General features: G+C 39.8%; 1 protein-coding gene across 5 annotated transcripts; it reads right to left on the reverse strand.

Annotated features, from left to right (window-relative positions):
• Positions 1-1,482: 1,482 nt before the first annotated feature.
• On the reverse strand, positions 1,483-18,483 carry epn1a (epsin 1a). 5 transcript variants are annotated; one of them, XM_040029977.1, is made up of 15 exons: positions 18,388-18,465; positions 17,598-17,647; positions 17,395-17,440; positions 13,805-13,965; positions 13,425-13,526; positions 12,891-13,049; positions 11,443-11,571; positions 10,991-11,111; positions 10,729-10,886; positions 10,491-10,562; positions 9,221-9,304; positions 7,049-7,328; positions 6,240-6,404; positions 5,762-6,004; positions 1,483-3,517 (listed from the first exon to the last, which is right to left on the reverse strand). In XM_040029977.1, the coding sequence occupies exons 5-15, from the start codon at positions 13,491-13,493 to the stop codon at positions 3,051-3,053; spliced, it is 1,947 nt and encodes a 648-aa protein (XP_039885911.1). In that variant the 5' UTR covers positions 13,494-13,526; positions 13,805-13,965; positions 17,395-17,440; positions 17,598-17,647; positions 18,388-18,465; the 3' UTR covers positions 1,483-3,050. The 5 variants fall into 5 exon arrangements, with proteins under 5 accessions (XP_039885911.1, XP_039885912.1, XP_039885910.1 ...); XM_040029978.1 differs by lacking the exon at positions 18,388-18,465 and adding an exon at positions 18,160-18,381; XM_040029976.1 differs by lacking the exon at positions 17,598-17,647 and having other exon boundaries at positions 18,388-18,483.
• Positions 18,484-24,952: the final 6,469 nt, after the last annotated feature.

Raw genomic sequence — 24,952 nt, forward strand, 5'->3', positions numbered from 1 at the left:
TTGGCTGGAAGCAGTGCTTAAACGATGGAAAAAACACAAATTTTTGTCCAAAAACCTCTCATGTTTAGCTGTTTTCCACTTTTTCTTTGGTTATTTTAGCCTTTTTGGCCAGGGTGAAGAGAGTATCTGCCATCAAACAAGAAGACAGCCGCATGTAACTACGATGGAGTTTGCTAGTTCACATTACATGCATTAATGTAATAACGTGGTTAGCCTACTCAATGTAAATTACACACGAACAACATTAAGCTACTCACGCAGAGAAGAACGGCTGCTGCTGCATCATCATCCGTCATCATTTCTGCAACTCTGGCAGGGCTAGGGGCCAGGACTCTCCTCTTTGGGTTTTTGGGGATGTTGCTAACTCCGGGTCCGATAACAGGCACCACACCCACAGTAGATGTGCTAGGTGTGAGGTCTCACAGCAAGCTATCAAATACGGCGCATTTCTCGGCTTTTAAAAAAAACGCTATGCGTCGCCAGGTTTTTCATCGGATTTGAGGTATTACCTCCTTTGCACAGTATCACAGTATCACCTTAAAGCACTTGTTGCAGGCTGCTGAGTTTGCATCTTTTGCTGTGAAGTACAGTCAGACTTTTGACCACTTCGCCTTGATCATTTTTAATCTGTAGCTCTGCTCTAAAAGAACGTACGTAGCTGGGCCCGCCTAATATCCTTGACATCTCAGGGGGAAAAAAGCACCGAAATAAAGCACCGAAATGTGCGCTGCTTTTCGGTCTGGTTACTAGTACCGTTTATGTCAGAACTGGTGCCATCATGGCACCGGATATCGGTACCCATCCCTAGGCACAGAGCTATTTTACTACTTGGCATGGTGTGTTCTTAAAGAAATCTGAGGAAACTGGACAAAAGAAGGAAGTAGCAAGCCTAAAAAAATGGTGGATGGTATCTGAAAAGTCATATCCTTAAAAAACAGGCGAAAATCCAGCAAAGACCTGACACAGAGATGCATTGGACTTCAGCTGATCCATCCAAGAATAGGGATGGGTATGGTTTAGGTTTTATCCGATACCAGTACCAAACCGGTACTTTTGAAAAGGTGCCGGTGCTTAAACTGTGCTCGAACCAGTGCTTAAAGAATGGAGAACAAACACTTTGTCCAAAAACCTCTCATGTTTAGCTGTTTTTTTGTAAAAAGATAACAATGTTAGCCTTTTCTGCAGCTATAGGGGATTTATGGCATCACTCTTGGTTGGAAGCAGTGCTTAAACAATGGAAAAAACACCAACTTTGTCCAAAAACCTCTCATGTTTAACTGTTTTCCACTTTTTCTTTGGTCATTTTAGCCTTTTTTGGCCAGGGTGAAGAGAGTATCTGCCATCAAACAAGAAGACAGCCGCATGCAACTACAACGGTGTTTGCTATGTTCACCTTACATGCATTAATGCACTCATTTCCCATTTTCCTACTGAAATAATGAAACAAGATTTTAGTCACATTATTGGAAGAACGAATAATAAGACATTTCGTGTTTTTGTTTTATTTCATAAATTTCTTCTGATTTTTTTCCATTTTACTTTTCAAATGTGAATGTTCACAGTCAACACCACACAAAATTCCACCTTACCCGATAAAAGAGATATTCTTCTTGTTGATATAAAATAACAATAAATTCATCAAACTAAATTAAAAGAACAGCATGAAAAGCATATTGTCGAGTCCCAGTTTGATCTCCTTCCATTTGCTGAAATAATTGTCTTTTTTTGTTTATTTCTTATTTTTAAAGAAGCATCAGTTGCCGTCCCTCTCCAAAGGAAAGGGGGATGAAACGAGGACAGTGCTGCTCTGGGACACCTGCATGCCAGGAATCCCATATGAAATGTGTGATTAAGAAAAACTGCTTTTAATTACTGAAAAGAAGAGTGTGAAATATGATTGGCAGGGAAAAAACAAAACAAAACAAAAAAACAAAGGTGACCCTTACAACACCTCATTTGAAATCCCCACATTACATCTTATTATTACAACTTCCAAAAGCAAAAATAATCAATGTGGATTCTTCCTTTCTGAGTCACTGAAATGAGATCGGACACGGGGGGAAAAAAAAAAATGGAGACAGACACATACAAAGACATGAACATTTGAACAATTGCGTACTTGCACACTCAAAAATGAGCATTTGTGTTCTCATTCGCACTTTGCCACACACACACACACACACACACACACACACACCACTCCCTCCCTCCCCTCATTGGATCACAGATGTCAGAGCTCTTTTTAGGTTTTCTACAGTAACCAGGAAGAAGCAGAATAGGAAAAAAAAGGGGGGGAAAGGCATTTGATCTAGATGGCATCATCACACAATCCTCCTTGTTTATTTGTTCCCAAAAAGTTGGAAAAAATAAATTACATTTACCATTAAATTAAAAGTGAAACAATTTGACCACATTGTGCCTGAAATGTTAATGCAGGTTGTTCAGCCCGTATCTCAGTCTACAGTTCATTAAAAATAGCTCTTCATGCACTCGTTTCATTTCAGTGATTCAGTGTTTGTCTTCATCCTAGAGGGAGAGAAGAGGAAGAGGCAGGTACAACAGTTTCTTTGTCCAGTTTGTTAGTGGCTATGTCTCCTCATCCTCCCTCTCTCCCAGTGCAGTAATGTTAGAATAGAGACACTACTGAAAAAGCCTCGAGGTATCACAGACTTACCTTCATTTCAAGACAGGACTGAAAGGACCAAAAATGAAAAACAAAAACAAATACATGAAGTACGATACAGAACAGAATTAAAACAAAATAAATAGATCTCTATTTCCCACCCGTAAAATAACCCGTGAAATGAAAGGACTAAGTAAACGAAATAATTATTCTGAAATGAAATAATGCTTTCAAAAAAGGAAAAGATGAAACATTTTTTTGATTTCGTTTTTTTTTGTTTGTTTGTTTTCTTTAAATATAGAGATGTAGACATTTTTCTTTTTGGACACAAATTGCATTGGTGAGGGGGGGGGGGGGGGGTGACTGAAGGGGGCAGCAGGTATGACAGAGGAGGCTGAAAGGTGAGCCAAGTAGTGGTGACACTTCCTCAAAGAAGAAACGGGTTGGTGCTTGTGCCCGTCGTTCCTCCACCTCCCACTGATCCTCCAGCACCCATCACCCCTCCTGGTCCTGTGGGCCCACCCAAAATCAGCTGAGGAGGTGGTGCGACTCCGGGTCCCATCAGACCTGAGCCTGGGGGTGCCATTGGGGAGAGCCCGCTGTACGGCATGCTCATGGGGCTGGGCTGCATCATGCCCAGGCCCATTCCCGGAGCCCCCATTCCCATACTCATTGGCACCATGCCCATTCCTGGTTGCACCATGCCCAGCATGGGATTGGGAGGCACAGGACTGGTGCGGAGGCCGCTAAGGCCGAGTGAGGAGGGCTGAGGTGAGATGGAGGTCATAGGAGGAGCCACCCCAAAAGGGTTAGATGATGCAGGTGTTGGAGAAACCCCCCTACTGGAAATGGTACTGCCCGGAGTCACTGCCATGCCAGTAGCAGGAGATGAACCTGGGACAGAAGAAACACGTATAAAAAATATGTTATTATTTAGATTGCATTAATATTTAAAAATATAAAAAATAAAAGTTTTTTTCATGAGCCAGTAAACTGACCCGAGGGTTGTTAGGTTGGTCAGTGAATTATTGTTAATATTAATTAACGTCTATACCAGGGGTCGGCAGCTGGGTTAACTGATGGCATGGCCATAACTGGACTGGCCATCGGGATACCGGACATTTGCTTGATGGGTCAATGGTGATTTTTCATTTTTATGGGCCGATTATTTTATTTTATTTTTTGTAACGGCATAAACAATGAATGGTGGTGGATTGGCCATATGCTGGCCGATGTGTAAAAAGAGAGACCCGAGGCGGCCGCCGGTCCGAGTGTCAGGTGAACTGAACTTCAGATAAGAAGTTATGACCTGCAGTCTATCTGGGTCAGATATAAACCAAGTTTAGGTGGAGTTTATTTTCGTTGTGCTGACTTTTTACCGTCAGTTACAATAACTCATACTGCGTACTAGCTAGCATGACTGAGTTTCTATACAGCTGGGTGGGTGCTATGATGTTACTGATAGTGAACTTTATTTTATTCATAAGGTTAGTTAGTAGAGAAAAACAGAATCGTCTCGTATTCAGAGAAAATATTACGCGTTTCATATTGAGCTGAAAAGAAACAAAGTTTGTCCCGTAAAGACACAAAGCTGGAGTTATTCTGGGTCTTTACGCTGCACAGCTGCCTCTTCTTCTCTCATTCTCTCCCCCTCCCTCTCCTGTTGCTACTCCAATCATGAAACTGATCAGTGATCAGCTTTTCTCTCGTTTGTTTATCGCCCACTTTGCGCCAGAAAGAGGAAACCGCCGGATGTCGCGCTAAACAACAGCAGCACGTTTAAGCTTGATCAGCTGTTAGAATTTATTTAATATTAATTTCTAGTATCAGCTGATGTTTGCTGGAGCCACAGCTGTAAAAGCTGCTGGTCATGATATCGGTTTGGATATGTGGTGAGAGGGAAACATGAAGATGAAACCAGGAGATGTCCTTGCTGAATCATCATTAGCTGAACAGGTGATGGAGAAACAGGTTTACCTTTTAGGTGACATGAATGAGTTGAAGGGAAGTTATGAACTGTTTCTGAGAGACAAATAACACCAGGATCCTTTTCTATGTAGCTGACAGCTGGTAACTGTGCAGGGGAGGGTCTAGCAAAGTTTTGTCCAGGGGGTCAGGTAGGGCATTAACAGGGAAAGGGGGGCACAAAGAAATACTTCTCTTTCTTATTCTCATTTAAAATGTCTAGCTTTTAATAAATAATTATCTGAAGCTTACAACCAAAGTTTTTATCTGACATAAAATGTATAGAAATCATGCATATACCAGCAAGACAGCGTACATCACTGTTACAACAGCGTTTGTTTTCATTCAAAGGCTTTATAGCTTTAACATCTGGTGGGCCGGTCTCTGGTCAAAATGCCCAGGCCGATTTTTTGTCCCAGTCCAGCCCTGGGCACGACACGCAGTGAATTAATCTGAGAAGGTGCATTCAAAAATAAATGGCCGGGCCAGCGGTGCACATCGCAAATTAGCTCACATAGACACAGTAGTTGTGCCGCTTCTTAATGGTGGTATCTTAGCTAACAACCCCAACTACCAGATTCAACTTGTAATTGGCTAAAAATAACGTAGCCTACCGGTGAGAGGGACGTTGCTAGCTTTCCAGATTCTGACACTTCAAAAGCTTCAGGAGCTGTCTGCTCAGCGCAGCATCAGCACCACAGAAATACATGGCTACCTCCGTAGACTCGAGACAGAATTCACAATAGGTTTTCTGGACTTTCAGGTGTATGGACCAATGTTTTCTTTTCTGATCAAACCAGAAAGCTTTAATGAGCAGCTGGATTTGTCTCGCATTAACTGGCTGAGTTAATGCCAGTTAATGCAACATTGAAATGCAGCTGATTGAACCGGAAAGCTTGACTCTGTGGGGGTTAAAGTTTGCAGAACTACGAACGCAGCTGGAATCCACAGCTGTGCGTGTTCATGGAACTTGCATTTTCACCTGCTGGACATCACTACCTGACAAGTTTAACTGTCTTCAGAACATTGCAGAGGTCTTATTGACAGATTTTGGCTCTACATATCTGTGTGAGCAGATTTTCTCCCTAAATACGAGTCACAGGAATTCAGCGAGACTGAATTTGTCTTTCTGGACACAAAACGTCGAGCTCATGAAGTTCAGCTGTAACTAACCTGTGTTCTGAAGGAAGGGGTTGTGTGCTGATGAGGACGAGATGGAGGGAGGCGGTGGCTGTTTGGGTTTGGGTTTAGACGGCACCAGAGAATCGAGATCCACCAGTGCTGCGTTGGGGCCCAGGAAGGACTCGGGAGTCTTCCGAACAGGAAGTGAAGAACCAAGAGAGGACAGGTCAAAGGGTACCGGTGAGCCTGTGCTGTCAGCGCCTGCTCCTGAAGATCCTAGTTGCTCTGGATCTCCTAAGCGAGGTAATGAGGAGCAGAAAGAGTAAATCAGACTCTTAAAAACGCACTCATAACAGCAAAAAACAATATCCGAGTACATACTCACACAAAGGAGGATGAAATGTTAGACAGGACAGCTGCTGAGTGCATGCATTTGGAAATTTGTGTGCAAAATATGTCAATTCTGTTTACAATTTTGCGCCAGAACCCGAGCATGTGAGAGTTCACGTAGTTTTAAGTGTCAATGTACCTGTGCCGTTAGTGTGTTTGGCGGAGCCACTCCAGATGTCAGAGGTGATAGGGTCAGAGGCAGGGACAGGCCCGTCCTTTGCCCAGGGGTCTACTGGCCCCCCGGAGGAGGAAGTGCTGGGAGGCAATGGAGGACCCCAGGGGTCAGCACTGGGGGGGGTCACAGCTACAGGGGAGGGAAGGACACGCAAGGGAGGGGAGGGTTAACACAACACCTTACAGGTACAACTCACAATAAGGCGGGGACAGGAAGCTGGGCTGGGCAACAACAGAGGTGTTTCTCTCTCCTCAACCTCTCCATTGTTAACTTTCCAGGAGGACTGATGCAACTGACAGCCACATTACTTACTCCTAAAGATAATCTGAAACTTATCGGAGGTAAAGGAGAGATAAGAAGCAACCTTATACATTTAAAAAAAAATAAAAAAAAAAATAGATAAACTGAAAATAACTGAAAAAGGCATACAGAGGGCAAGAGAAGAGAAAGCTCTGGTTGAGACACAGCCACAGTCAGTCCTGAGTAAAAACAAGAGGATAAAAATCCCTGGTTTAGACACAGAGGGGGAATGGCATGCTTGCTTTCTTCACTACAAAGTGAAAGCATGTATAGACGGATGAAAAGATCAGCTATGACAGCATGGTGACATGTATGAGGGGAAATGCAACCGTGGAGTCAAGGGGAGAAAAAGTCTCCACATCCTCTTTCACCCACAGAGACAAGGTTCTGTTTTAATCACCAGCAACAAGTACAGTCCCACCCACCTGACTGCCGACAGAGGTCAAACATGACCACGGGTCGAAGATCCTTACCTGAGCTTCCCCAGGGGTCGACGTTGTTTACTTTGTTGGACGATTCACCCCATGGATCTGGAGGAGGAGCTATAACAGGCGGAGCTCCCCCACCCCAAGGATCAGAGCTTGTAGGGGATGTGGGTGATGCTACCCCCCATGGATCTGTGGTGGCTGTGCCCCACGGGCCCGAGGCGGCAGAGGCAGAAACTGTGGGTAGAGGTGAGGGCCCGGCGGAGCTCACGACAGGAGCAGCAGGGGTCCCCCAGGGGTCCACAGCACTCAGCTCCATCAGAGCGCTCTGTACAAGAGAACATTTAATGAATTAATGCTTGCACAGCTGATGGACATCATTACACACGTTTCACTATGCCAGCACATTTATCATTTTCTATCAGTCTTATTAGCCTGTTCTCTCTCTCGGGCATTCATCAATAGTGCTGATGAGATGTAAAACCACAGAAGGAGAATTGTTGGCATCTCTCCTCCATCAGCACCAACTTTTCTTTCGCTGTTTTTTGCACATTTTTAAAATTATTTATTACTTGAGTTGGGACTTAAATGAAAGTGATTTCAATCTTTGTTTCAAAAGTTTAGTTTTCCAAATAGTTTAGGGAAGTAAGCCTTAACCAAACTGCTCACTGTGTGGGCGGTTAAAGGCCTTCTTCCTCTCCATTGTTTTTGCAGAGGCTTCCATTTTTCTTTTGCGTGTTTGAATAGAATAGAATAGAATTCAACTTTATTGTCATTGCACATGCACAGGTACAGGGCAACGAAATGCAGTTTGCATCCATCCAGAAGTGCTTTAGTGATATAGATATATTACAATATATATTAGCAATAATATAGATATGTGAGTATATTACAGAAATGGGTCTATTATGGTATGTTTATAACGTACACGGTATAAGTATGTTGTGAATTATTCTATAACTAAGTATTGTACCGGCCTGTAGTGAGTACCAGCTATGTACAGGCTATGAACAGGACTATACATATGAAAACCTATACAGGAAATCTGAAATCAATAACTTACAGACATCTGAGAATACAGCTAACGCAATGGGAACTATGCAAGTTGTAAACAGTTGTAGATTAAAGATTATCGAATGTACAGAATGATTATTTACACAGAGCTATACAGTAGTGCAGTTAAGATAAGTGAGGGTGTAGATAGTTTCTACAGAGGCTATATAAAGTGCTAGTGGTTGTGAGTGGTGGTTCAGTCCATGTTATTATTGTGTGTTTGAGGGTACAGTTGTCCATTGTGGGTGTGTGTATGTTCAGTCCATGAGTTTAACGTGGGTCAGATGTCAGGAGGCAGAGTTCAGGAGTCTGACAGCTGGTCTTTGGTCTTTTTGGTCAGTTTGGTCTTTTTAAGCAACTATTTTACATGAATAAAATTGGGATAATCTCAAATGTTGGCTTGTATGAACCAAGGATCAGGGGAGTATAACCTCAGGTGACATTCTGAAGTTAGATAATAGTGTTCTGATAAAGGAGAAAATTGAAAATTAGTAATATTAATTAATTAATTTAATATTATTAAAAATAATAATAGCTGTTAGTTATGCTTTGAAGACCATCTGCAGTCTCAACAAAGATGCCTTTTTGGTGGAAAATTCTGGCAACGGCTGAACTGATTTTTATTACTGTAGAGGAGAAAAAAACTGAATGAAAGCACAAAGGTATCTCACATTTCAGAGAATGATTAATGTGTCTTAAGCCCTGAAACTTGAAAGACCTGAAGGGTTGTGTAACACTGAGGAGTAGCTTTGGACCCAAAGCTTTCTTACGAACGAGCGGATTATTGCATCAGTTATGATAAAATCTACGCACTGTGCATTTTATGGAGCACAATGTGTCTCCCCAGTACAATGAAAACATTGTGTGTTTCCAAGCTTCATGCAAATTTGAATCCTTAGCAACACTGCTCACACATGAAGTCAAATAAGACACCTGATAATGCTTTCACGTACCATCTGCTTTTTTCTTTTTGCTGAACAGTCCATCTGTATTTTACCAACACTTTTAGTATCTGAAAGTTTTCACTTCAAGTCAAGTCACACTTTGTTAATCAGACACACAGCTAACAAAGCTGAATTTACTCATGGAGACACACACAGACCCAAGTAAAGCAGATGATCCAATGCAGCTTATCTATATTCATTAAAACAAAACAAAAACACCCACATCTTCTGGTTTTGGTTTCTCCCTCTTGCTCTCCTCAATAGCCATCTGCAGTCTCAGGTCATCACCTCTGCGCAGCCGCTCCTCCTGCCAATCACAAACACACAATTATATCCATCAGCAAACTCCAAAAACACACCACAGGCACAGATTCATTAAATCCACACTGAAGGTCAGTATGAGCGAAGGAGGAAACCCTAACCTTTAATCATGATTCAAAGGCAAAAGATAAGGCTGTTCACACAATGTGTGTGAAGAGCTTGTAATTTTTACACAGCTTAACACAATTTAGATTACAAGCGCTGTCACGCGGCATCCTAAAACTGAAGACTGTGGCAGGAAGATGTCTTAGACATGGGTAGGCAAAACGGCTCCTGAGAGGGAGGATACAGGTGCAAAAGCAGCTGTGGTTCGTTTGTTTGCTATCAAATGCTGCCATGGTGAATACTCCAACTGCTGTGTGGGTTTTAACTGCCTGCACCAACAATGGTATCAGTTCGGTAGCTGCGCACAGCAGAGCTTCTTTATCACCTGAAGGACAAAACTTTTATAGTAGAAATAGAAAGCCTTTTATATGAAATCAATAACAATTAATTTCAGCTCAGATGGAGATCTTGAACATCAACTTAAGATCCTGCCTATTGCCACCTTTATTCTAACACATTTCACTGAGGACTGACAGCATAGCACAGACTTATCTGCAAGACAACAGATTGTCTTTAATGCCAGTAAGCAACATTAACATTAAATCTGAAAGGCTAAACTAGTCTAGTTTTACAGTAAGTGCAGGACTGCAAACACTTGATGCAGACAAACAGGGTTAGCACTCAGTAAACACAGAAACAGGAGGTTACAACAGCAGGAGGAGGGTGTTAGAGGTTAGGAAAGAAATGTTTCAAATCAAGACTAGGGTTAAGTGCATGCTATCAGAGAGAAAGAAAGAATAATCAATACTTGCAAGCCACTCATTGTTAATAAATTACGGCAAATATTTGCCAGTGACATGCAAATTCTAGATGGCAGATGATTAATTTGTTAGGTGCACGTTTTTCTTGCAGTTTTAACACATCTTGATGAGGTTCTGAAAAGCGCCTCTTAGGATGCGACTTTTTAAACTGAATTACTGCAACAGGATTACTGCAAATACGAGCATTAATTCATTTTTTCTTGATCGATCAATACTTGACATTTGCTTGAGAAATTCCATTTGACAGAAAGACAGATAGTTGATGACTGGCTCTCCAGCCAGCTGGACACACTCTCTGCCCCTGACCTGTTGGTGAATCTCTTTGCTGAGTGTGAGTGCATAGCGGAGCTCTGCATCCTCCAGAGGGTCCGTGCTATTCTGGGGGAGTTCAGGGGTTAAATGGTGAGAGCAAAGCTAGGTGTGCTGCATGTACAATATTTGTAAAGCCTTTGTGTACATAAGTGACGTGTACATTAGACTGACTGCAAACTTATCTGAAGTAAAGGACCAGTAAGCTTAGCTCAACAGGTCTACTTGGTGTTACCTGCTCTGCCTCTTCTTTACTCATAGCCAAAGCCAGCTGGAGCTGCAGATCTTCTTCTCCAGAGCTCTGTGGCCAAGCCTGCTCACTATCAGCACCCCCAGAGTGTGAGCCCAGCGACAGGCTGCCCCCCAGGCTGGGTGCTGAGGGGGCTGAGGAGGCTAAAGTGGAGATAAATATGCACAGAAGGGACCAAACCCTCTTATAAATACTGCAACTGTGACCACTGGATCAGTCTGTTAACTACTTAGAGTAGGTGTCTCACCACTGGAGGTCTGTGCCATCTTCTCTTTGGTTTTCAGGGCGTGGATCCTCTCCTCTCTTAGTCTCTCTTCATCTTTTAACAGCGTCACCAACTGTTTGGCTTTCTCTCGAACATTCACACCCTGGAAAAACAAAGCGAACCACTGTTAATTTAATACATAACATAAAACAGATACAAAATCAAGTATAAAAGCAGTTACTTACACAGCATACTGTATTGATTTAAAAAAATGTTTTAATTCAAGCAAAGCTCATTTATCAACAACCAATAAAACTTTTATGGCTGGCTTTGTGTAGCTGCACAACAGGTCAGAGACACCTAGTCAAACATGCTGCTTGTAGTTTAGTCAAGGACGTTTTACAGAGTGTGCCTGCATTCCACAAACGTGGACTTTAATCACCACTGACTTCTCCTTTCCATTCAGCTTTGAATGCATGGGTGTGTCTGTGTACCTGGTCTTTGCCATCTCTGTCTATGTACTGGAAATCCTTGAGGGTCTGGACTGCGTAAATGTTCTCTCGGCACTGCTGGGCAACACGTTCTGAACCAGTTTTGATCAGGTACTCCATAAGAGTCATAGCCTAGAGAAAATGGAGAGAACTGTAAATTTTCAAATACAAAATTCCCAAAAAGAAAATAAACCTCTTACACACAAAAATAAAAACAAATATTTGAGCTTTCGGTTTTTAAATCCCACACATAATTATTGACCATCTCTGTACTACAGACATAACTACTCCATGGATTCCCATCCAAAGCCCCAAACCTTTTTAGGTGGCAATTATTCCCTGCTGCAGACACTCAGACACTGTGAATAAGTAGTTATTCCTGGAAAACTTTCTTTAAAGGGCACATAGGTAGTGCACTCTTTGGTAATGTCCTGTAAACAAACCTGCACAGTCATAAAAAAAGAAAAAGAAAAGAAAACAGAATTGCACACAGCTTCAAGCAAAATGTCTGATGGGAGACTTTTTGTTGCTTGGACCCAAGCAGCGCACTTGCAGACACTGAAACTACAAAACACCTAAGGGTGATGTGTCTACCAAGCAGTTTTTTAAAGACTATGGCTGTGCAATTAGGTGAATCTTAATTTCGGTTTCCACGACTTATTAACACAAGCTGATTCTGATAGAAAGATTATTATGCTGCACTCTGTTTTGGACATTCCTTTCCTTTACTGTAACCTCTATATAAAAGTCCACATTTACTTCCAGCCAGGCAGCAGATTTAGTTTGGTTCACATTTATTTCTTTATTTAGTTTTTCAGTTGAATTAAAGTTAATGGAAATACACTTGTATAAAAGACATCATTCTTCTTTTACGTTTAGTCAGTCTATTTTTCCAAAACCAAAAATTAATTGTAATGTTACTATTTAATACAATAATTGTGACTATGAATTCTCCTATAATTGAGGCACTTTCCTTCCAAAGGTCTGTAAGAATTGTGCCATATTTTTACACATTTCAAAAAGGCTGCGTTCGCCACTGTCAGCTTTTACCAAGGCACCCAATGAAGGAGGGGTGGCATAAATACTATGTCAACCAATAGTCACAGTGGTGCTCTGTGTGTGTAAATACCACGAGATTAGTATGAAAATAATACTTGCAGGAACATTTTGGGTCTCTCGGTTAAGCAAAAAGACAGAAATATGCAGAAAAAAAAATAAAAGGTTGCACACTGCAAGGTCCCAGATTCGCCCTTTTTATTAAACCAGATATCTGATGAACTGTTCCAAACAACTTACTTTTAAATATTCACAATTTAAGTAGCATGCTTTATTTCCTTTGGATGAAATAACGAGATAATGATATGCTATATTTTGGAGTTTTCCCATTGTGTTTACGGTCTTGTGTTTAATCTGTATTGTTATTCCCCAACTTCACTTCTGGACTCACAAACCTTGTACACGTGTCTCCAATTCTTGCCGTGGTCATTGAGGCGCTTCCACACCATGCTCATGATTTCCGAGAAGGCCACGACATTGTAGGTAAGATCAGCGATCTCTGACATAAGGGAGCTGCTGGGGCCCCATGGGTCATTCGACGTCGCCTCCCTAACCTGGACACAAGAACACACAAAAGGGATAAACCATTAATTATTCCACTCAAACCGACTGAGATGGGAATTATTTCAGACATTACTTTGTGACATCTTGGTGCACAGTGTTCTGAGTAACAAAATAAATTCAATCAGATCACAAGCTGCAGAGAATAATGAATGGGTACGATATGATTAGATTAGCTCATTCTCTACATAACAAGGGGAAGAGTGAGGAGGTTCTCCAAAGAAATATTAGATTATCGGAATCTGCATAATCTCATCATCTGTGTGGCAGAGATGCATTTGCTACACTTAAGTCCTAGATACAAAATGGGAATGTGTGCAGAAAATGAAACAGAAGAAGAAAAGCCAGCTAAGAAGCCAAGAGACAACCTTGATTTCAGCCTCTGAATAGTTGTGGACGATGTTCTTTACTTGTCGCCGTAGCGATGAGGTCGACATGGCAACGGTCTGGCCACCGAGCTCTGTTGAAATCTGAACAGCAGATGGGCAAGAAGAAATGTAAAGTATAGTTAGTACAATACAAATAATACAAGTTTATTTCCAGCGCACACAAATCAACAAGACTTACAACCAATAAAACAACCAGCAAGAAAGACGATGAAGACTTGAAATACTCGTAAGGAAGTGTGCGTATACAAGAGTCTGAAAGAAAGAGCAGCAGACTTTAAGAAGAACAATCAGTGAGTGGAAGATGGCATTGGTAACCCAAATCAGCATCAAACGAGGAATAAAGACAATATCATGCACACCTGTTACACAAGACTGATGCAGGAAAAGGGTCTCTCCTCTTGGTATATTGCCGTTCTTCTATCTTGGCTGCCACTCATTCATGGAGTGCTTTGTCTCGGTTTGTCTGTTTCTTCCCGTGGCAACATTGGGTCCCAAAACCACAGACTAAGGGGGATGAAAACTAGGGAGCAGGATTGAGATTAATGTAAGTGTAAATGCATTGTGACTTGGATACTTCTGCTACAGCACAACGAGCAGCCTTAAACTTAATCTGTCACTAAATCTAAAGTAACCATTTATAACAATTTTAAAAAACAAAAGGACAAAGGAGATATTCAGCAACAAATATCACATGATCTGTTGCTGATCCACACATGCTTCACAGAGACACAACTTATCAGTTACAAGCTTTTTCTCTTATTAGAGCAAACAGCTTAAAAATAGGAATGCAGTCATTTTAAATATGACCATCTGACTGAAAGCTAATACAGGTTGTCTTTTTATTTACTTGTCAAGTGAAGAGAAACATTACAATCTACACTATAAATAATTATTCAGTGAGTTTTAAAGTCTGTTTTCTCTTCTTTACATCTTCTTTGAAGATTTACCCCAGGCCAAACTGATAAATAATGTTTACTGACAATGTTAAATTCCATCTTTAGAAGCAAAAAATAAAAGTAATCAGTAAAAAGAGCAAGAAAGCGTGAATGAAAACAAAGTAAATTTATGACAGAACTGTAGCAGTGAATTTAACTGGATGCGATTTTACAGAAAAAGATGGCGTTCACACTTTCAGGCAAACCATTTTGGCTCCTCAACCTTGATTCCTTAACAAAGTCAATAATTTAGTTTTCACATCTAAACATCTAGGCAACTTCCAGCTTCACACCAGAGTAAAATTATACAAGAGTTGCACTAAGATAAATATTTTAGAAGGGATCCGTTTACTTAACTTCAGGTACTCTAATCATTACACTGCCACAAACTTTAATCTTGAACCCATATTTGCAGGCCTCAAGAGCAGAACCACGGATTATTAAAAACAACATATCATCAACCAGTGCTGACACTAATCAGAGACAGAGTCACGTATGGATGTCAAGAAAATGACACGCATGGTTAAAACAAACTATAAACTTGAGACGGATTTTAAATGAGTATTTTAATTCGAAGAGATTGATACCCAACAAGTGTGGGAAACCTTATGGTGCAATAACGTATAGTTTCTGTTTTGCAACACCACTGACAGTTCCTGAATTTGGTCTTAAAAAAAACAAAAAAACAAAAAACAAAAAAACATGGACTTATTCTGTTTGCTGATGGAGAAAGAAAAAAGGCACGCAGAATGATTTTTGTGGATCAACAGCACATCCCTCACTACCTGCTGAGCTTTTTTTAGTATCTGATTGCTCACGCATCAGGTTGAAACACTGTTGCTGACCAGATGCAAGCTCTCACTGCCACAATCTGCATTTCCTTGCGTAACAGATGCTACCTCAGCTTGTGCCACAAAAATATAGTCAGGTCCATAAGTATTTGGACACTGACAGAAGCACTGAAGGGGCTAGCTACACTTTTCTGATGTGAACAGAGGCAAAATTACAAAAACTATCACTCTCAAAACACTTATGGATCTAACTGAATAAAAGCAATAAAACAGATCAAAATAAAGGAAGCACATTGTCTTTCCTTTATAATATAATAAATATCAAATTTTCCCCACCCACTGTATGAGGACCTTCCCCCAGGTGGCAAACCAGCACTGGCAAGAAACATTGCCGCTCTTTCGGTTTCTCCAGATTCAAGCAGATCCTTCTTCATACTGAACCAATAAAGTAAACAAACTGACTTCTACAAACAGCATGCTGGTTACAAACTTGAGATTAGTTAAAGAACAAAAGAAAAATAAGATTTTAGCTCTGACTGCTTGTTACTTATTAAAATAAGTTGTAACTTGCAGTAATAAATCAACCTGCTGGCAATGTTTAAACCAGTGGTTCCCAAATAGTGTGGCTGGATAAAAAAAAAATGATTACTGTAACTGCACAAGAAGTAACCAATGAAATTCAAATGTACTACATTAGTTGACATGAAATGACCTGATTGAGAGTGAGGAGGATCAAATTTGCACAGTGGTAAAACTGATCGCTTTTTTGTATAGAGAAAACCACATACAACCACTTCAAGATCAAGAACTGTTAGGAGGGAAAAAAAATACAAAAAAATATACTTTTTTATAGCTTCAGCTGGACTGGGATGTTAATAGGCCTTTATTTTCTGTAAGGTATTAACAAATGTGAACGCTGTGCCAGACAAGCAAGACACACCTGAAAACCAGATCTTGAGAGAAACTCCGACTACTAAGTTGCATGTTTGTGGAGCTTACTGGAGACCAAAAAAAAAAAAAAAAAAAAATTGTAGGTGTCACACTTAAAAGTGCTTTCATCTGACACAACAGCTAAAACAGTCATTCACACCATTTTAGCTGACATAAAGGCTAGTTTCTGCAGATATAAACACGGGTTTAAAGTTTGAAAACTGCTGGGTCATTCCATCACAAAACAAAGTGGGCCCTCTGCTCGAACATCTCAGATATCCCTAAAAATGAGATGGTCCAAAGTTTGGATTTATATTAATATATGAAATACTTCTCTAGCTTACACTTTGAAATTTGAGACCATGTTTGAATGAGCATACCTCAGCAAATATTAAAGATAAATACCTGAAATTTACTATACCAAATGATGAATCGGGATCTGTAATTTCAGACAAATACAGAGTATTTTCTAACTAAAATATGGAGGGGGGGAAATGAAAGCCATCTTGTAAATTCCCATGTTTATTCACACACTGATAAAAATAAATAAATAAATAAATAAATAAATAAAAAAAAAATCACATTGCAAAAGCCAACTATTAATAATTTCTGAGTGATATATAATTTTATTTCCCAATACCACAAAATGAAATGTGTAGAATATTGTTTTGATATGAAATTCTTAGTTAATTCATAATCCAAATATAGTAAATTTATAGAGTTTCCAGAGTTTCAACTGAGAAAAATTTGTTAAATACATGCACGTTCTTAATTTTCAAGACCTACTGCCCTGTATGACTCAGGTTCGGTTTAAAATATACAAAGAATATTAAAAATGCAGTGAAAATGTACAAAAAAAAGACAGGCACATCGGACAAGGTTGAGCAGAAAATGTTCTTAACAATTGGATGATTTAGGATGGTTTGGCTCCAGTGTCACGTTCAAAATGCCTTCATCTGACAACACAGCTAAAACTGTCATTCACACCATTTCAGCTGTGTGAAAACCATTCGATTACACATTTTAAATGGATTTTAAATGGCACAAACTTAAAGCCTTTAGTTTGGATACTATACGAAAAACGTAACTGTTCCAAACATCATTAAGTGTTTTAAATGAGCCTGACAGCTATAAGGGGTTCAGATTTGTAGGTCAGATAAACATGAGAGCATGTTGCATAACTGAACAGAAAGCAACCATTGCAAAAGTCAGTTCAGAGACTCCTGAAGCCCAGTGCCAAAGTTCAGACACGCCAGCTAATCCGTGATAACCATGATAAGTGACATAACATACCTTTTATATAGCTCCTCTTCTCGGATATCGTCAGTCTGAAGCCACACTGAAGGGAAAAAAATCCCCCACAAAGTTTCATCAGAAGCACTACAGTACACACTTTATCAGCCTCAAGCGCCAAAAATACACAGATCTCTCACTTGTATCACATACAGAACAAGCGATAAACGATCTGCTGTAGCGTTTATTTACTCATAACTCACGTCACAGGAAGCTGCTCTATATGAAGGATGGATTGTATGGTTGAAGCAAACTAAAAAAGGCGAAAAGCAGGCATAAGTGTTAACTGATTTATTCCTCCTATCACTCATAACCAGCTAACACTGCACAGCCTCCCGAAGACGTGACCCCCACCCAGATAACGTTAACGACCCTGCCAGGCAGATGCTGAGCTCCCTGTCACACCTATTAAGATAGCAGGCTAACTAAATGACATGTTAGCAACCAAACTGTCATCTAACGTTTTTCTAGCTGCAAGCAAACGATAATGCCCGCTGTAAAATGGCACACAGGGGTATTAAGCGAACATTTTTATGTCGCAGAGGCTTAATTTATCAACTAAAGCTGAGCACCAAACTCTCTTATTCCCAGCTAAGCTAATCGAAACTGTTTGCGATCACTTTGCTATCACAAAGTCTGGGTGTAGTACTAACAGGTGCACGGAGGGGTTTAGTTAGGCACAAAAAAGCGGGGTAACTAAACAGAACGAGTCGCTCCTGTCCCAGCGCTGAATTACCCCAAAATCGATAAAAAGGTGAAGGTTACCTGCCACTTTGACTGATAAAAGAAATCACTTTGCTGCTGTTGCTGTTCGGACACATTAGCCAGCTAGCCTGGTAGCAATTAGCTGTTGCTAGTTCGCTACATGACTGACGGACCGTATGAGCTCCAGCTTCACGTCCTGCTTTGGGACACTACTGAATACACGCATTCAAGAGTCGAAAAAGGCTGACAACCCGGCACAATAAATATCTAAAATAAATGTCTACTGACCCTGCTGTAGCTTGAATGTACGAGGAGATGGCCGAATTTCCGCTTCCGTTCTCGCCTACAGGAAAGACCGCACCCCCTGTAGCTTTGTTTTCCTGTGATGGTAGTAGGAGACTCATGAATTATTAATTGGGACGAAATGAAAGTCTCAAATAAAGAGACATCGAAATGATTGTTTATTACCGTTTAATACGTAATACGGGGTACGTTTTTACTTCTGAGATAAATTTCCTCTTTAATATTCATTTTGTGTCAAAGGGAAGAACTCACATCCTCTTTTTTTGTCATCATTTTTGTTTTGGGAGACGTTTCTTCCACGTTTTCCAGACTTCTCAGAGATAAAAAATAAATAAATAAATAAATAAAAAAGACTTTGTGTGGCTAATAGAAAAGAAAACTGTTTGATACTATACAAGGTGTCTCTCTGGTTTCATTTTTAAAAATCCTAGATGAGGAACTCGTTTTACTATTGGCAAGAAAATGGAGAACTTGCCCCTGATTTTATATTTTTACATTGTGATAGGAGGTTTAATATTAGACAAAGATTACCCAAAGAAACACAAAATGCAGTTTTTAAATGATGATTTCATTCATTAGGGTAATCCAAACCTAGCTGGCCCCTCCTCAGTAAAGGAACTGTTAATTAATGTGAACAACATTTTTTTAAAAAAGCACAGTTCAGTTTCTTTAGCTGTCTCCAGGACTGATTATTGCCAGCCTGTTGATTCGAGAAATCACTTAAATTGTTCCTGTCTGACCAAGTGAAATAGGCTAAAAGATCCCAAAAAGGAAAGCTTCACACCACAACCTAAAGAAATAGCTGAGAAACACAGTCATCAACATCGATCAGTCTGGAAAGAATTACAAAGCCATTTCTAAGACTTTGGGACTCCAGTGAACCATGGTGAGAGCCATTATCTACAAATCGAAAAAAAAAAAAAAGTGGAATAGTGGTGAAGCTTTCCAGGAGTGGTCAGCCAACCAAAATTAGTCCAAGAGCACATTAACGACTCACTCAAGATGTCACAAAAGAAGTAAAACTAACAACAACCCTTAGCTTTAAGGGGCAATTATTTTTTTCATATAGGGCCAGATAGGTTTGGATAGCTTTTTTTGCCCTTAATAAACCAAACCATCATTTAAAAAATGCATTTTATATTTGCTCAGGATATTGTTATCTAATGTTAAAATTTGTTAAACAAGGACTCTGGCCAAAATAACATCTCTGATGGACAGAGTCTCCCACCCCATGCATGTAAATGTTGCTGAACTGCAGAGCTCCTTCAGTGAGAGACTGCTGCATCCTAGATGCATGAAGGAGCATTTCCGCAGGTCCTTCCTCCCTGCAGCTGTCAGACTGTACAATCAGAACTGCTCCCAACAAACATAGATGTTTACATCTGCGCTGTAACTGCAATAATTTAATCAACCGATTTGCACTACAACCTGGTTTGCCTCTTATCTGTAGTTATTTTTATTTAATTTAATAACTCTACAGTACTCTGTTTATAGTAACCATTGTCCATATGTAAATATGTAAGAAAAATTGTGTATGTTTCTGTCCTGTGTACTGTTTGTTTGTATATGTGTCTTTCTGGCTGCTGTTACAACCAAATTTCCCCTTGTGGGACAATTAAAGGATTATTCTATTCTATTCTTGAAAATTTAAGCTGGAAATTTTGCTTTTCAGTGGTGCAATGTAACTAAGTTAATTTACTCTGTGCTGTACTTAAGTAGGTTACATCTCACAGGCAGCTTACTTTACTTGAGCGTCTGGCCTTTTATGCCTCTCTCTATTGCTGCCTCTCTATGGATATTTTATATTTTACTTCATTATCTGACAGTTTATATTACTGTTGGAATTTTGTATGTAAAACATACAAATAAGTCACCCAGCTGTCACCGAACTAAAATCATTAATTATTAATTAGTTCATATATTTTTGATCGTTTTTTCTTGTTGACCTTTTTTTTTGTAGTTTGTTATGTTTTTGTTTCTAGATAAAAACAAAGAAGTAGATTGAGAGAGTGCATCTCAGGTCAACACAAATGCCCTCATAATTAAAAAAAAACAAACAAACATATGAAATGGTCATTTTATTTTTGTTTTAATGGTCATTTTATTTTGCGTGATTGGTGGTGCCTGTTTTGTGGTGGTAATCCCAGAAGGGAGCCATCAAGCTGAAGGAGGAGTCCTATTGGGCTTGGTCAGCCATCAAGTGGTGGTCTCCAGCTAGCAATGGAGCAGTTCACAGCTGAGTGTGAAGCGTCGGGAATGAGAAGGCCTGGACTGAGAAACAAACTATCCTTAGAACTATTACAATATACCAAGCTTCTGTGTTTAAATGCAAAACAAATATGTTGTTTGAGCTACAGACTGCACTTATGGCTGAACAATAAATACATTTTATATTTATTAATGTTACTTGCAGTACAAAGTTATGGGAAGCCTAAGTTTAGTTTCAGAATAATTATGTCAGAGACCTTGTTTTATTGTAAGGTTATTCAAGTTTAAAATTGTGTAAAAATAAATATAAAATTTCAATTTGATAATATTTAAATAACTCAAGCTACAATGGTGGCAGTACACTTGTTTGTTGTTCAGCAGAACGGTGTCCAGCATGTTGGCTGAAATACTTTTTTTGCATTTAAAAATAAAAGTTGGGCTGATTTTAATTGCATTACAAGAAGTGTTTTTAATTATACTTACATACAACAACACTTAATATAAACACCGTATAAGAAATTTCTTAAGCTCCAGGATGATAAAACATAATTTGTTTAGTTTAGTTTAGTTACACTCAATTTTTATGAAAGCAAAATTTAAAGTTCTCACAAATTGTGATTTAATTTAGTTGATTTTTGTCAGTGGATAAATATTTAGTATTGCTCACTCAGAAAACTCAAGTTATTTTTAGTACTGTGTACCCACAATGAACAAGTTGTCCTGCCTTAAGTAAGCTTTACTACTTTTTTTTTTTTTTTAAAGTTCTGGAAACGAATTTGATTTTATGGTGTATTAAAAAAAATAAGCACAAAAAAAATCAGGAAAGGAACAAATTATTTATTTATTTATTTAACAGCGCATCATTTAAGTAAAATTTCAAAGACTCTATTTTGATGTTGTGTTTAACTGAAGCTTCTTGTCAGAGTGAGAAGACCCATAAGCACACTGATGATGTGAAAAATATTGAGAAATATTTGAGCAGGAAGTATTTCACTTCTTAATGAATGAAAACATGAAAAGTGACACCATAAATTGGGTAAATCTTAAGATTTAACGTGCAGCAACAATTTCTGCCCAAAAATGCAATGACCCTCACCGTCCACAGAGAGGCATCCTCGAACTATCTGGTGTGACACCAGACCAGCTTTGCCTTCCCTGGGACCATGAAAAATACCCCACAAGCCTCTTGGATCAGAACAACAGCTGGCATGCATGTGTGTTACAAGTTCCCCTTTAATCCTTCATCTCTTTATCCCTTTATCTTTCCCTTCTCTCCAGGGAGGAGGGGATTGAAGAAAACATTGCAGCGTGACTCAAGCAAACTATATGACTGTAATGTAATGTTACTCTGCTTTGGAAACACTAATCTTATGAGGACAAGCAAAATGCCGGCGATTATAACAAGTATAAATTATTCTGACAGGTGTCGTTCCACTATTATGTCACACTGAAACTTTATTTAGTATTTCCTCTGTGCCCACTCCCCCAAGAGGAGAGGATTGTTACTTTGTTTTAAAAGAAAGACCTGGACTCAGCCTGAGGAGGGGCTTTTGAAGAGGAGGAATCAAACAAACTAACACCGAAGCTCTCACGAGATGCTCTTTTGAAAGTCTGTGCTGTCACTTTCTGGATGTAAATAACATTCATCACTGTGGTTTCTTGTCTGACAAATGAACTCTCAGATCTGTTTCTGTTCATTTTATGTCTATTTATTTATTTATTACTAAAAAACACCCCATTTTTTTCTGAGTAGGTATTTGTTTGTAGGCTCAACCCTGCAACATTGTGTACGTATCAGGTCCTTTTGTCACAATCACTTGAATTAATAATTTATCATCATGCTGAAATTGCCTTTTGTATTAGTCTGTATAAGTTTGATTTGTTGGCCTCTTTTGAGCTCCTGGCTATTCAGTAAATGCAGTTGCTTCCATTTATTTATTCATTCCTGTTTTGCTGATGAGTGAGGAGATGGCAAACCAGTTTCTTTGAAAACTGTACTTGTAATACATTGCTTATCGGCTGCTCAGTACCTGACTATTACTTTGCCCCAAGACAAACTGACTAAAAGATACTGCATCAACTCAAAACTAACTGAAGTGATCCATTTTTTAGGCACTTTCATTTTATTATGAACTAGAGCGAAGTTAGAGAGAGAGAAAGAGAGACACAACGATTCACACTCACATTGACATCTATGGCCAATTTAGCATCATCAGTTAACTTGGCATGCTTGCTAACAGGTCTTTGGACTGTGGGAGAAACACACAGAGGGAGAACATGCAAACTCCAGATAAAAAACCCCGTCTCTGTTAGCTGGAGTCTCAAACACAGGACCTTCTTGTCGTGAGAAGACTGTGTTACTGAGATAAACCCATCAAATATTGCTCCAGTTGTCTCAGAGGTGGAATGCCTTTTTCCTCTATGTTTAGACTGTATCAGAGTCGCTTTGCATGGTTTTGCATACTCAATCTTGGTGAAACACCTCATTTTCATCCGCTGCCTGAAACAAGCAGCTTTAGCTCATTGTTAAACTAACCTTATTTTGTCTGGCTGCCACAACAGTCCCATGCCCATATTAAGACATCCATGTGACATCACAGAGATTCAGCAATAGAAAAAAAAAACGTCATAACCCAGGCCTTTAGTGCAACCTTTGGCTCATGTAGATCACTTTAACACACACTGACCTGTTTATTTAAATATTTAGCCATGTTTAATATGAACTTTTATCAGTGAGACAGAAAATAAGGACAAAATATCCTACCCATAGATGAAAAAATAAAATAATAAGGAAACACAAACATACCAAGTTGTAACAGGATTCTTTTATTTCAAAATGCATAAGAAAGTCAGGCTGTGTTGTGAGGTGACTGTGCACTATTTCTGTTTCTGAAGCCTGACATAAATGATTTGGTTAGGATGATGTGATTACCATCATTATCATACGTATCAAACCCCAGTGGATAAGGGCAGCGACATCCTGAAAGAGACTGCTTTCATTAGCATGGAAATGTGTCATCGCAGGATGAAGGTGACACTGGACTATTTGTACTAATTTGCACTGACCCATTCCTCTGGGAGACAAGAAGACGAACCCATGCCAGAAAAGATCCCAACCAGAGCATAACTCCAGCACTGCAGGGGTCAAGGGTTCAGGATTTTTCTTTAATGTGCCCCCCCTCTGTATAATAAGCACAGAACATTCCCTCAAAGAACATGGAACCTGGACAAATGGGGCCCACATTGTGTATATATATCTATCTACTGTATATTATGTAATGTGCCAGTAAAGCAAAGGTGAACGTTTGTGTGAAACATCATCAGCAACAAAGTGGGCAATCTGTTTGCATTTTGTACATGCATGCCTTACACACAGTATTTGTGAATGAAACTGAATGCATCTTGGCATCAAAATGAGAACAGTAAGAGTTTTGTTGGTGGAGTGGGCAAGTTGGTTGTCACAGCAGAGGCCAAAGAGCCTTGTGGTACATGCACAAACATGCAGCCCGTCGGTGATGACCAGCTGAACACAAGCAGTGGAGTTAGTAACCTGAGAAGGGACTGGCCCGTTGTGATAGCAGCCAGTGTTTGTGTTACATAATGCACAGCCAACAATCCAGTGGCAAGAATATGTCTGTAGTATGTAGTACCAGGGGAAATCTATCTGAGCAGACCGAAAGAGGAGGAGGGTGTTGAAGCTATGGGAGCTGGAGGAAAGGCCTGACCTACAGCTGGTGTTAAGTAGGATCAAGTGCAGAATTAAGTTTTATGTTTTTCTTTTAAAGCAAGGTCTCAGATCTTCTTAATATGAGTCTGATGATTAATATGTGCTTGAAAAGAGAGTAAGTCAGATAGCATTGTGTAACAAGAAGAGGAATTATGATGACCAATGAAAACCTTCATTTATGGATGTGATGATTATATTTTAGTCAATTTTAATTTTGATCAATTTTAAATGCCTCCATCAGAAAGTGGCAGATATCAAGGATAAGGAAGAGAGAACATCAATATTTAAAAATAAAATGCTCTGTAACTATATGCTGTAATCCCAGTAAGATTCAGGGATCATGGATACAGCTTGTTGGCCTATTCCAATCATTCCAGCATACCTGTTGATTAAAAGAGGAATCCTATACTGTGTGTGGATTTCACTGACTCAGACAGGCTGAGAGGGTGAGAAAGAGACATGGAAGGAAAACGAGGGGGTACAAGGTGAATGACAGCTGAGGAGAGGGGAGGCAGGAGAGCGATGGGTTAATGTGGTCAGGCTGACTGACAGATTGGAAGAGGTGGGATATTAGCAGTGCTGTGCAGTAGAGAGGGGCACACGGGGAGTAGGAGG

The sequence above is a fragment of the Simochromis diagramma genome, unplaced genomic scaffold (assembly GCF_900408965.1).
Source record: "Simochromis diagramma unplaced genomic scaffold, fSimDia1.1 OVJJ01000361.1, whole genome shotgun sequence".
In the NCBI taxonomy this organism is placed as follows: domain Eukaryota; kingdom Metazoa; phylum Chordata; class Actinopteri; order Cichliformes; family Cichlidae; genus Simochromis; species Simochromis diagramma.